The sequence below is a fragment of the Choloepus didactylus genome, chromosome 19 (genome assembly GCF_015220235.1).
Source record: "Choloepus didactylus isolate mChoDid1 chromosome 19, mChoDid1.pri, whole genome shotgun sequence".
NCBI lineage: Eukaryota > Metazoa > Chordata > Mammalia > Pilosa > Megalonychidae > Choloepus > Choloepus didactylus.
In genome coordinates this window covers 41,848,708-41,862,790 of record NC_051325.1, presented here as the reverse complement: position 1 = coordinate 41,862,790, position 14,083 = coordinate 41,848,708, and the positions used below count along the sequence as shown (strand labels likewise).

General features: G+C 43.2%; 1 protein-coding gene across 5 annotated transcripts in view; it reads left to right on the top strand.

The window, feature by feature from the left end:
* TTI1 (TELO2 interacting protein 1) overlaps positions 1–14,083 on the top strand; it is a 55,682-nt gene that overhangs the window by 33,242 nt on the left and 8,357 nt on the right. For all 5 annotated transcript variants that reach the window (XM_037811891.1, XM_037811890.1, XM_037811894.1 and 2 more), the window contains 5 exons: positions 938–1,147; positions 3,902–4,050; positions 7,118–7,258; positions 9,147–9,351; positions 9,615–9,702. In XM_037811891.1, the coding sequence (XP_037667819.1) occupies positions 938–1,147; positions 3,902–4,050; positions 7,118–7,258; positions 9,147–9,351; positions 9,615–9,702 (793 nt within the window). The remainder of the gene's footprint in view (positions 1–937; positions 1,148–3,901; positions 4,051–7,117; positions 7,259–9,146; positions 9,352–9,614; positions 9,703–14,083) is intronic.

Below are 14,083 nucleotides of genomic sequence, written 5' to 3'. Positions count from 1 at the left end.
CATTGTACAGTTGGAAAACCACTGGACCCAGTAACATTTAAGAATTATTCGGTGAACACAGAATCAGAACTTTTGGAGCATCACTGAAGAAGGAAGGCATTGGAGAGAAAATGGCCAGTCTTTTGAAACATTTTTTGTCAGATACATATGCAAGACTATGTCCATTCTCAAGGCTCTGCAGAGCCTGTTCTCTAGTGTGTCCTGTAGTCTGAATTTTGTCACTTGTACATGTTCTTGCTTCTAGTGTATTTGTTCACTCAGCATAAATTTTGAGCATTGACTATGCTGGACATACTGGATTTCTATTGGCAATCAAAGGCTGCTAGCTCATGGTGCACAGAATCTCATGGGAGATTCAGACACTAAACAGGATACACAAAAATGAGTGACACGTGGTGATGAGTTGATGCAAGGGAAAAGAATACAGTGCAACTAAAAGAATATATGGGGGACCTAAATTATATTGGGGAGTCAAGGAATGGCTTTACTGGGCACATTATATTTGTACTGAGACATGAAAATTGAGTTGGAATTAACCAGGAATGGCAGGGGTTGGGGTGGGGAGTGTTCCAGACAGAGGAAACACTACATGCACAAGTTCTAATGGCAGGATAACATTTTATGTTAGAAATACACATGCCAGACTCTGTCCATTCTCAAGCTCTGTAGAACCTGTCTTCTGCTAATGAGTAGTGCATCCTGGACTCAGAATTGTGTTGCTTGTACATGTTTTCTGGCACATTGGAAGAACTGGAAGATGGTCAGTGAATGGGCAACTGGGAGTGGTAGAAGATGAGATGGGAGAGGCAAGTATGGACAGGATCATGCAGGGGCCCCACAGGCCATGGCAAAAGCTTATTCTGCTTTTAAAGTATTAATGCCTATTGTTAATGAAATAGTTGGTCATTATATAAGCTTTATAACCCTTTATTTATAGCCCAGTGGTTCCCAGACACAAGCAATCTCGGGCAACTCCAAGAACAGACTTTAGGGAAGGAGGGAAGTCTTCTGACCCAAAGACCAACAACTCTTGAGAAAGAACTTCAGAATTCCACCACAGCTGAAGACATTGAACAGTTCTTGCTGAACTATCTCAAAGAAAAGAATGTGGCAGATGGAAATGTCATGGATTTTGATAATGAAGAAGGTAACATTTATTTTGGGTTAGTTTTTTTTTTCAAATAGATTATTATAAAAACAATGAAACAACATTACAAAAAGTTTGGAAACAAGAAAAGTCACTCATAATCTCACCTTGCTAGCATAGCAATCCTTATTTTTGTGTACCTTTCCATTCTTTTTGTTACAAACTTATTTTGTGTGGTTGCAGCCTTCTTTTAAATGTAGTATACTCTTTTTGCATTTAGTTATAGCATAAGCAACTCTCCATTTTGCTATAAAGTTTTCACAAGTAATATTTTAATTGCTTCTCCTCTGGGAAGTTTAGTTTGCTTCTAGCTTTTCTTGCTAATAAACAATGCTGCAGTGGATGAGTCTGTACACAAGTCCTTTTCCTCCTTTTTCCGTATCTCTTTATGAATTCCCAAAAGTTGGATTTCTGGGTCAAAAATATGATTGTTACTTAATGTTTGCCAAATTGGCTTCCAGAGAGGTTTTATCAATTTATACCTTCCCACCAGCAATGCTGGATTAATACTGGTTTCACCACAACCTCACCAACACTGGCTATTACCAGTTAATAGGTTCTTGTTACTTTACTTTGCATTTCTTTGATTACTGGCAAGGTTGAATGTCTTTCTAAATGCTTCTTTCCTAATAATTTTTTCTTAGGCCCATTGTGTATTCATATGCTTTGTCCATTTATTTATTAGTGGGAGGAGGAGATTTCAATGTTTTTCTTACCAATTTATATGATAAAGGAGAAGGGAGTTCAGGCTAGTTAAAGCTCTGGCCTGTTGTTTTATTCACAAGCTCAATCTGGAGCTTCGGATCACAGAAGGATTAATAAATTATTAGAATCTCCTCTGCAAACATAAAATGCCAAGTCATAATGAGCTTGGTGGTCTCAGGACTGTCCTAAATGGAACTGAGTCCCAAATTAGTTTGTTAAATTGGAATAGAGCAAATTTCTTTTTTCCTTTTTCTTTTTTGGCAATCTTGGGTGAACTGAAGCTAATACTTCCAGGATAACAGGAAATAATAGCTTGATGCAACTAACGGCAACAAATTCCTCCTAAACAACAGGGAAGCATCACAGGACCCAAATAATGCTTTATACAGGATTAAGTCATTGCTCTCCCCAAGGACAGTTTTCTGATCAGAAATCTATCAGGCTTTTTCTTCTCAGGTTTGTTTCTTGAGCCAACCCAATCCTTCTTCTTGTGAACTACAACCCTCGCCCAAAACCCTGAAGAAGAAGAGGTGGCTTGATCCCCCGTAGTCGGAATTTGCCCTTCATCTTTGAAATCCGAGCATTGGCAGTGAATCCATTCTTTCATGATTAGGAGCTTTTGGTTCTAGTTGATGCTCACTAGGAGCAGACTGAATGAATCAAACCTTTCTTCCAGTAACAGAAAACTCCACCTCCCTCAAATAACATTCTGCAATAGGTGAATTTCAAACAACAAATCCTCTGGGAAGAAGAGCACAGCCCTATTATTCTTAAAATTATTGTCAAGTACATACCACACACTTAGCGTTATAAAGAATGTTTGGCTTGATGTTTGTTTGATATGAGTTTTTTGTTTTACCCACAAATAAAAGCATCTTGTATATCTGAGGCCCCTTTCTCCAAGAAATCCAAGCATTCACAAAAGCATTTTCATTTATTTTTGCAGCATCTGTTAGAGACAGGTGTGGCTTCTACTGTAAGTTTTTGTTTTCCAGCAGAGGAAACATAAATGGGAAAGAGTTAAAAGAGCAGTGCTCAGCCCAATGGAAATAAGCACACCTAGCAATGGGGCCATTGGGAGGGGGAGACAGACTAAGTGAAGAGAAGAAAATGTTTCAGAGGTGGTATCTTAGCCTAGGTTTCATGCAACGCTCAGGTGTTTTTGCTGTTTTAATTTACAAATTTTCACCTATCTCATGCAATGCAGTGCTCTAGGCAGTGAAAGAATGATAATAGCTGGTGCCCTGCATCTCATTTAACCTTCTCAGCAAGCATATGAGGTATACATGCTTTAACCCCATTGTTCAAATGAGGGAATGTAGGATGAAGAAGTTGCTGGTAGGTTGTGGAGGCAAGATCTGAACCAGCTTCCTATGACCAAACCCCATGCCCTGTGCGTTGCACCATGCTTCCTATTGTTTTTTATCATGCAGGATAAGTAAGACTTAATCCTGGCCATCCAAAGATTTTACAGGCTGGTGGGGAAGACAAGTAACTCCCCAGCCTCAAGCCAAATTAGAACCCTGGTCTCTTAATGCTTTTATTCTAAATATTTATTAATGGAAATGTAGAAAAGACGAAAGATATAGAGAAAAGTGAAAACCACCTATTAGTTCATGACCCTGTCACCCGTTAATATTTTATTGTACTTCTTTCCATGTAGAGATGTGCACAATAGTGCTCAGGCTGTGTATGCAATGTGTATCCTGCTTCTCTCTTTTAACACAATGTTGTCTGATCAAAGCATCTTACCTTGTCATTAAAACTCTTGGTAAACACAAATTTTAGGGAGTTCTTAACTTGCCATTGTATGGATGGTCCCTGGTTTACATAAACATTCCCCCTTGAGTGGAGATGGAGGGCTTTTAGCTCCAACATTGAAGGCTGTGGTGAACATTTTGACTCATACAAGTTGACCCAAATTGCAGATGTTTTCCTTAGGATCTGTTCCTAGTTACAGGTCCTGATCTTGAGTCTGAGGTTGGGAGATTAAGCTGGATTGGGTCATCTCTCTCTCATAAAACTGTCCCCAGTTCTGTTCTTTTTCAGAAGAGCAGTCACTTCCTCCTGAAGTGGACGAAAACGACACCCATCCTGATGTGGAGCCTCCACTGCCAGTGCAGATCCAAATAGCCAAGGATGTGATGGAGCGCTGCATCCACTTGTTGTCAGATAAAAATCTGAAAATCCGTTTGAAGGTCAGTGTGTAACCCTCCTCCGCAATCCAGAGCAGCAGGACTAAGGATTTGTTCTGGTCAGCATGACTACACGGATGAGGAAGTAGCTTCCCTTATCTCCTGGTCCTTGTGTTGTGGCCAAGAGGAGGCATCAAGAGGAATTGATCTGTGGGATGACAGTCATATCTGTCTGTGTCTGCTCAGAAACCAAAAGGGACTGAATCCGCTGAGTTTTAAAAGCACAAAATGTTGGGGATTCATTGAATCTCCAGGGGAAAGAAAGTCATATTCTCTAGAAACGATATCATTTTCTGAGCTGACTTAATGTAGGATGCAGTCTTTAGTACTTTAAAGAGGTCATTCTTCGAAGCCCAACACTTGCTCTTATCTCTGTTTGTTTCCATTTTCATCCTAGGAGAAACATCAACACTTTTCTTAATCATACACCTTCATTTCCTGGCAGTTTCCCAATAGCACCCCTGTCCGCCAGGACTTAAAAATACAGTAGTGACTCCAATAACAGGAGGGGGTCAGAATTGCCTGGGAGATCTTATACCCACAGGGAAACAACACAGCCTGGCCCAGGCCCACTCCTCTCTACCCCCAGGCAGGACTGAGGACCACACCAGCCTTAGTCAAGCACTATTCCCCAGGCAAATACATTGCCTTGCTCAGGGGCAGTGGGCTAGGAAACCCTGATGCATAGATGGTCTCAAATCTCAGTCTGTCTCTTATGGAATTTTTGTTTTGTCTTCCCAGAGATACTCTTAGCATTCATTCATTATTTCTTTCAGCCTATTTTGAGTGCCTGTTATATGCCCCAGCTTTATTATAGGTCTCTGGTTCATATGTTTAGCAAACTCCTGATATCTTCCAAGGTCATGCTCAAGTGTCTTCCTCTTTATGGAGGTTGTGTAGCAGCTATATACATATTGTAATTATTAAGAGCATCGACTTGGGAGTCAGACCAATATAACTCAGTTCAAATCCTGCTCTGCCTCTTAGTAGCTGTTTGACCTTGAGTATTTAATTCAACTTTTTGATCCTCAGCTTCTTCATCTGTAAAATGGAGATAATGGTGCCTACCTCACAAAGTTGTTGATTATAAATATAAAATAGTTAGCATGGGGTATGGCACAGGCACTCATTCACTCATTCAGTAAATGTTTAATTAGGACTACTACTGATCAGGCCAAGGCTGTATAAAAGGGAGTCAAGCAGATGTGATCTCTGTCTTCACAGAGCTTCCTGCCTCCTGTGGGGAAAGAGACAATACGCAAACACACATACAAGTTAGTGCTGGGAGGGCAGTAAACAGGTTCAGTGACAGTAAATAGTAATTCACCCAGGTAGCAAACATATATTGGGGACCTACTCTGTACTCAACCCTGTTGAATAAGATATAGAGCTTGTACTGTGATTTGGACTGTGTCATCAGAGAAGGCCTCTCTGAGGTAGGAACATTTAAGCTGATACTTAAAGATTGAGGAGGAGGCAGCCTTGCAAATAGGCAAAGGTAGGGAGAAGAACATTCCAGGCACAGGGGGAAATTGTGCATATTTGAATTAATGAATTATGGTAACTTGCTCTTATTAGTGGCAGAACTCAAATTCAAAGCTATTTGACACCAAAGCCATTTCACTAGACCACCATTCAATAATAGTCTGTTCCCCTCTGTACTACTCAGCTCTCTCTTAATCCCTGCCTAGCTGCTCACCCCTCAAAGGCAAGGCCCCTTTTGTTCTTTCTGTTCCATTCTTGGCGTGGACCAGCACATTGCAAGCATCCAGTAAGGGTTTACTGATTAAAGCTGGAAGGCTTCAGTCAGTCTTTCTGACTCAAACATGCACCCTGACCTGCTTGGAAAAGGCTAGCCCGTCTATGTGGGAGGGAAACCTGCACTGTCGTCGTGGTGACCACTGCCTAGGACACTGACGCGGGCTGTCTGTCTTCAGTGAGCTTTGAGATATGAGAGATTAGAAAACATAAAGTCAGGGAAGGTAAAAAGTCCAGTTTTCATCTAGTCTATCCTAAACCTTTCTTCTAAGATTGACCTATATCTCAGCTGCCTACTTGACCTCTCCATTTAGAAGTAACAGAACTCGCTGTCACTCAGCCTCTAGATTTGCTCCTCCTCCATTGCTCCCCATCTCATTAAGTGGCCCTGACATCTATTCAGCTGCTACAACTGAACCCACACAGCTATTCTTGGTACTTCTCTTCCCCTTCCCCATATCCATTCCTTCAGTAATCAGGCCATTTCATCTCCAGAATAGGTCTTGAGTCCTTTGGCTTTTCTCTCTCTCTGCCACATCACGTGCCGGTGTCACGTTCCTCCCTCATGTGGTGTGCTGTGGTCTCCTAAAGAACCCCCTCACTTCTCCTGCCCCCTTCCACTCCCCTTTCAACTCAGTAGCCAGAATGACCTTTTTAAAACATGAATCTTATTGTCATTTGCCTGTTTGAAACACTTCAGTGGCTCTCCACTGCTCTTAGTATGAAGTGAAAAATTCCTTAATGTGATACCTTCGTGGTCCAGCCCCAGCCGCTCACTCCAGCCCCATCTACCCCTCCCCTGCATTGCTCCACACTGCCCTGCTTTAACTTCTGTTGTGCTGCAAGCTCTGGCCCACCTCTTGTTCTTCCTCATTACTGTTTCCAGTTGGAACACTTTTTCACTCTTCATGTGACTAGCTTCTACTCATCCTGTACGTCTTGCTTCCTCAGGGAAGCCCTCCCCGCAGTCTACATCGTTGAGATCCCTCCCCTTAGTTTCTTTACATTTTACCCTTTACTTTCCCTCCTAGGACTTGTCACAGTTGACATTGTCACTTTATTTAATTGACACCTAATTAAATTCTACCCCTAGTTGATTATAAACCCCTCGAAGGCCAGGGAACTTGTGTATTTTGTTCCTGTGTGTGTCCCCAGTACCTAGCAGAGCTTGGATTGTAAGCAGGCCTCAGTAAATACTTAATTTAATTAATGAGTTTCTAAACTTTTATTCTTTTAAAATGATAACATGACCACAAGTGTCTGGTTTCCAGCCCTTTACCATCTGTTAAAATCATGTCCTCTTTTCTTTCAGGTCTTAGATGTGCTGGATTTGTGTGTGGTTGTTCTGCAGTCCCATAAGAACCAGCTCCTTCCCTTGGCTCATCGGGCCTGGCCCTCGCTTGTCCATAGACTCACAAATGATGACCCCCTGGCAGTGCTCAGAGCCTTCAAGGTACTGTACCGCCACTCTCCCCTGTCACTCCTGAGGGTGGGGGTAGTAAGCACGGGACTCTCCAATATCTTTGGGGGCTGGTTCTCTTTTCATCTGATTGTAATGTCATATGCCTTATAGAGAGTAGAAAAAATAAGGAAAGCACAAAGAAGAAAATAAGTTAGTTTCCTTTTGAATTTAAGGCAGAGTAAAAACCAGCAGAAGAAAAAGGACACCAATATTGAGCACCTACTATGTGCCAAGCAGTGTGCTCAGCACAGTGTATAACAACCTGGCAAAGTAGAAATTATCATCTCCATGTTTGGTAGAGTGAAAAACAAATGGAAAGAAGCTAAGGAATTTTCTCAAGGTCACACAGCTAGTAAGAGATAGAACCCAGATCTGTGAGTTCACTGCCATGTCCATCTTTGTACCGCACAAGAGTTAAGGTGAAGGGGCCTGTGTTCTAGCAGTGGGTGTGCTTTGCTCAGCCAGGTGACTTTGGGCAAAGCCCATGGCAGCCCCTTTTCAGGTCGGGCTTAGGAACACCTATCCTACCTTTCCCATGGATAAAATGAGGCCATTTGGTGAAATGCTTTGAAAAGTTAAAAGCCTTGTGTATATATGTAAGGTTTTAATATCCCTGACTTAGTTTGGCTTGTATTAGCACAAATATCTTAGTTCATTTGTTTATATCCTTCCTTGTTCTTAAAAGCACTTAAGGCCACCTACAGAGATACATTTACCATGGCAAGTTAACATAAATCAGAGTAGGGGAAAAAGGGAAAAGATGTGTAAGGACATAAAATGAAGCCAGGAATGTGACCAATACAGTTAGCAAAAATATTTTGGTTTTCTGTAAGTTTCTTCAACGTATGGTGGATCAAAATACAAGCTTATGTTTTTAAAGCTTGAATAAAATTGTTACTATTTTCCCCAAGCAAAATATGCAAAATGATACGTATACGCGTATATCTGTGCTTATGTATATATAGAGGGAGGGGATGGCTGTTTTCCTTTATGCAAATTAATAAGTTATCTGAAATGACAGCAAGGGTAGAAAATGAAAAAATATAAAGGTCTGTGTGCTGTAAACTGAGGCTGTTTTTTCCACTCCCAGACATACTGATGAAAGCAGAGGTCTGTGCCACCTTGTGCCGTCCAGCTGAGGGGCCTGAAATAAGCACCTCATCCTCTGCAAAGTCAGCAAACACTCTGTGTGCTGGTTATGCTTTGCTTACCAATTTTTAAAGAAATTCCTATTATCCTGTATACTCAGTCCTGTGCAGTAGGGCAAAGCATTTCAATATGTTCTGCTAGAGAAAGTTTAAAACAAGAGACACGCAAAGAAAACTGCCTGCTATGAAAGATGGGATGAGGCTGATATACATAAGAAATTGTGCAGCTGAACAGAAAGAAGGCAGAGCTGGCTCCAGCCGCTGGGAACCCTGCCCTGACTCAGCCAAGAGACCTCGGCCCAGTCACTGACCTCCTGATGCCCGAACTTGAGCAGTGTTTGTGTCTGTTTGCCTAGCTAGAGTTAAAAGCACAGTTCTTTTCTCAAGGGATATTAGGAAGATTCAAGAGATGATCTATGTGAGCTGCTTTAAGCTCTCCTCTCTTTTTTTTTTAACAAAAAGGGGGAGGAAAATAAAGGTATTAATCATATTATTTATCCAACCCAAGATTCCTTTGAGTTATTCTCCGTGTAATCTGTATTTATGGATAGAAGCAGCCATGCCTTGGGAGCGGAGACCTCCAAATTCATAACTGTCAGAATCACAAACCATGGGCAAGGAATTAACAGCAGTAATTCTATTTTTTTCAAGCAGAGCCCTAGATGAAATTGAATTACCAAACATTCTTTAGCTCTCTTATTCAGTCACCAAGCTGGGGTCTGTTTCCACAGGTTTTGCGTACTCTGGGAGGCAAGTGTGGTGATTTTCTGAGAAGCCGGTTCTGCAAAGATATCCTGCCAAAGCTGGCTGGCTCCTTAGTTACCCAGGCTCCCATCAGTGCCAAGGCTGGACCCATTTACTCCCACACGCTGGCCTTCAAGTTGCAGCTGGCCGTCTTGCAGGGCCTGGGCCCCCTCTGTGAGAGCTTGGACCTAGGTAGGTACCAGTGAACACACACAAGTCTGCACTTTGTCTCACCCCTGCTGTAGCACTCGGCTCATCTCCCTTCACATGCACATCCTTCAGTCTTATTTTGTCCTCATCTATCCATTTATCTTGATGTGCTTTTTGACTTAGAAACGGGTAAAGAGCCCAGGGCATCTTGCCTGGCTGTTCCAGTTTCACCAGAGAGCAGTTGGTTACAGCTTGTCCCAAATGCAGTCTGAGGGCACTGCTTGTTTTGTTTTTCCTCTCTGCAGGTGAGGGTGACCTGAATAAAGTGGCTGATGCCTGCTTGATTTACCTCAGTGCCAAACAGCCCGTGAAATTACAAGAGGCTGCCAGGAGGTAAGTCTGCTTGATCACCCTCATCTCTTTGCGTTTGTTCTAAATTATAGATGATTTGCTAATGGCAAGCAGAGTTGAAGCATCTCCACTCTCTTTTCTCTTTCTCTCTCTTCCTGCCAGGTTAAGATGATTTCTTTAACTGTGCCAACTCTAGAGATGGTATTTTTACTAGACTCATTTCTCTTTGCAAGTAACCTTTTCCTCTGCTGTGATGTCAGCAACAATTCCAAAGGGGCAAAAAGCAGAGAGACCGTGTACTGGAGGAGACAAAGCTCTTTCCTCCTCGGAGGGCAATCCAGTTCTAGGCCCTGCTCATCTGGTGACCAGGTGACCCTGCCACCTTTCTAGAACTCAGCTCCCTCATGTGCAAAGCAAAAGCATTGGGTTACTTGTCTGGCATACCTGATTCCCTAGGCATTCTTATTTGGGCCACAAGAGCTGTGAACCCTCACAAATTGTATGCACAATGGGACATGTGTGCAAGTAGATGCATACATGTATTTTTTCTAGACAGAGGGGCCACAACATTCATCCAATTCTAATAGGAGTCTGTGACCCAAAGAATGTTAAAAACCACTTAACTAATGGTTTCAAAGGCCTTTTCTGGTGCTGAATTTACATGATTCTAATTTCTAAGAATTTTGACCATACTTATTAGAGAATAAATGCACCCTCTAATGGAAGAAGCTGTGTCCAGTTCCTTAAGTCCTCAGGGGTCTTTCTAATAAGCTGAAACTCTGTGCCCAGCTGCATTCCCCAGACTTGGGACCCAGAATGCACTCTGGCCCCCTGATACCAGCTTTCCTTTGAGCTGGTCATCTCCTGGACTGGCGCAGAAGCACTGCACCCTGCTCTGGGCCCTGCAGCTCCACATTCCGTTCCTCCCCCTTCTTAGGCTTCTAGAGACCGTCCATAGGCATCCTTGCATAGTCAGCTATGACCTAAGGGATGAAAGCCTGCTCTGACTGAAAGGAGGAAAACCGACTCACTCCTTTATAAACCTCATTGTGATGGGAATATCTTTTTTAACTTATTGTCCTTTGCAATTTTTGCTTTTGATTTTCCATTTGCTTTTTTCTTTTTGTCCCATCCCCCACCACCACCCCCTGTCACATCCCCTAAGCCCAGAATTAGTCATGGTTTCTGCAGCATCCCAAGGAGCTTCTTGTCCCTGGGCATTCTTATTCCTTATGGTGAAACTTGCCCTCCCCTGGGTGGGGCCCCTGAAGATAGTTGTACTACAAGTTAAAGAGCAACCCAGGAACTTACTACATTTATCTTGAAGTGAATTCTTTCGGGTGTCTGTTACAACCAAGTGTTGCAAAGCTCTGATTTTCACACTCCTCGTCCCATTCTATTTTTCTGTCCCCACCCCACACCCACCCTTCAAGTGTAGACCCATCAAACATGGTAATATTCGGTAATAGTCACAATGCATTATCTTTCATTTCTAATTCTCTTTTTGAAAAGCAGTTAAACCTGGAATTGAGCCTCTCCTATTCTTGAGCTGGTATTCAAGGTGCCCCTCTGAGGAGGAAAATGCAGCCAGACCCTTGACTGCTGCGGCTTTGTTTGTGTCACCACATTCCATTCGGGGCTGAATCAGATGACCTCCATTCTGAAGGGCTGGGGGACGGCAGGGTGGCGGTGGGAGGTGGTGGAGGGCAAGGTTGATTGCTTCACATACACATCATTTGCAAACTTATTTTGAAGTCAGGAAAAAAAATCAGTGTTGTGCTTGATCAGGAGTTGATTTGGCTTCTTGATTCAGAAATTAATAAGCTCTCTAAATGGGAGAAGAAATCTGAGACAGTGGGAAACCTGGTCTCATCATGAATCTCATTACCGTGTAAAGAGAGGGAGATGGTGGGAGATTAGCTTTGAAATAGTCATACCTACAAGTGCTGATGGATGAGGTCCCCTGAATGAGATGGAGGCCCCCTCTCAACAAATGGCCCCACCATCCATCCAGTTGCTGCTCTTTAATCCTTCTCTTTCCTTCACACCCCACTTCCATTCCAGAAGTAAAGCCAGTCTTCTAACTTCTTAAAAATGTCTGCTTCTGAAAATGTCCAAGCCGTCTCTCTAGGCCAGACAAGGGCCCAACAGGGAGCCCTGTAACCAGGGGGTTACAAAAATCAAGGCTCAGCTCAGTATTTGTTAGAACCAAGTAAAAGCCAGAGCTGACTGGAGGTGAACTCAATCCTTCAGAGGCAGTGACTGCCCATCACTGGGCAGATGACCAGCTTGTTTGGGAAGTGACCCCTCCGTCTGAGGGAGGTTTGGTGAGAACACCCAGGAGGCCGGGTGGGCTGAGGCCAGCGGAGCCCTCTCAGGGCCTGTCTGGCAGGTGGGTTTGGGCTTCTGAAGGCAGCCTTCATCCTGTTGGAATGGAGCAAATTCGGCAGCTCCTTGAAGATTCCATGCCTTGCATCCTTTAGAGTTGGGTTTGTCCTTCCTGTTTGCGTTTCCTGGCTCCAAAGAATGGCCAAGCCTGTGTTTGCTTTTTTAATTTGTCACATTAAATATAGCCTTTGTGGCAGGCTCTTTACATCCAAGCTGTAAACTCTAGAAATGGAAATTGATCAGGGGGCGGTTGATATAACCGAGGCTATAAATGCTAAGAATGGAGATGCCGTTCCAGTTCAATGCTTTTATCTAGCTAATGTGCCTTGTAAGGAGGGGGCATAAATCTTGCAACTTGGGGGGAGGGGTGGGGGTGGGGGCAGGGTATAACCTTGCTGTATGTTACCACCAGGTGTCACTGTTAACTGGCTATGCAAGAAAAATATCAGCTCCCCCACAGTACATCTAGTCAAATAACTTCAATGGATAACAAATCAGAAAATCATATTTGGGGTATGGTCAGCATACCGTGAGCTGGAAATAAGGCAGTACCCCTGAGGGTAAGCACTGGGTTACAAAATCAGTGGTCAGATCAGCCAAGTCCTCCATCCCAGCTGATTGCAGAGGCAGACCTTAACTGACTTAAATCCCAGGTGGCCTTGGAAGTCTCCGGGACACCTCCCAGCATGCAGTGGGCCTCCACCGTTCTTTGCCTTTCTGGCCATGGAGATTCTTCCTCCAGACATGAAAAGATTAGAGATGAGAGCACATTTCCCAGTTTTCTTTTTCTTTCAAGCTGGTACATGCACTCAGCCTGATTAAACTCAACTCAGTTAAAGCCACACTCCTTGGGTTGATCTTCTAGCAGCCTCTGAGGCTCCCCATCTTTTGCAGTGAAGTCTCAGATTATCCAGTGAGCCTTTCCACTCTGGGACTAAAAGAAAACAAGACTGAACAATTCCTATTTTAAAAAGATGAAGTCCATGCCCAACAGATCTCATGATAGAGGAGCAATGCTTTTAGGCTGCTTGGTCTCCACCCTCTTTCCTGGCCCCACCTGCCAACCCCAGAGCCTGGGTGGAAATGCAGGGTACTAGCAGGTAGTGACCAGCTGGTGTGCCTTCTGGTTGTGCAGGTACTAGATGCTATCATTGCTGTAATCCCTGATGTCTGTCCTCCCAGCTTCTCCTGTTTAGCCATTGGGTATGAGGGTAAAAGGCACCCATCTTGGAGTTGAACAAACCTGGATTCAAATCTTACTAGGTCTGTGACCTTGAGCAAATGAACTTCATTTCCTCTCACCTCATTTTCTTCCTCTGTCAACTGAGGAAGTTGTCAACTGATGATACCTTCCTTACAGGGCCATTGTGCAGATGGATTGCATTAGGGTGTCCACTCGATGTTCATTCATCCTAAGATCAGTTGAGCACTTTCTATGTACCAGGCACTGTTCTAGACTCTGAAAATAGAAGGGAAATATGACAGAGGAGGTCTCTGCCCTCATTTGCTTATATCCTAGAGGCATATTTACATATGTGTACACACCTATGTGGGATATATATATATATATATATTTACCAAATATATGGTGTATTTTGTATATGATATACATTACACACATACACACATTACACACTTCATTTTAGTTCAGTATTTCCTGTTATAAGCCTGCTTCATCTTCTCTACTGAAATCTGAGCAAGGATGTTCACCTCAGAAGGTTCTTTTCCACATTAATTGTGCCACCTCCCCCCTTTTCCCTTTATCATGAGAACTCGGGACCAGGCTTGAAGGTTCATTTACTGACTGACTTCCCTGCTCTCTCTCTAGCAGTAGGATCCTAGCCCCATCAAAGAACAAGCCGGTGCCTTCAAACACTGAATGAACACGGACTGGCACAGGCTCATTCATTTCATCCCTGTCAGAGCCCCTAACTCCTCTCTTTTACCCACACATGGGCCTATTATATTTGAATGGATCAGGAGCCACAGAGGTGATCTGTTAGTTCAGCTGAGCTTGAAATTAGTGGCTCATCCC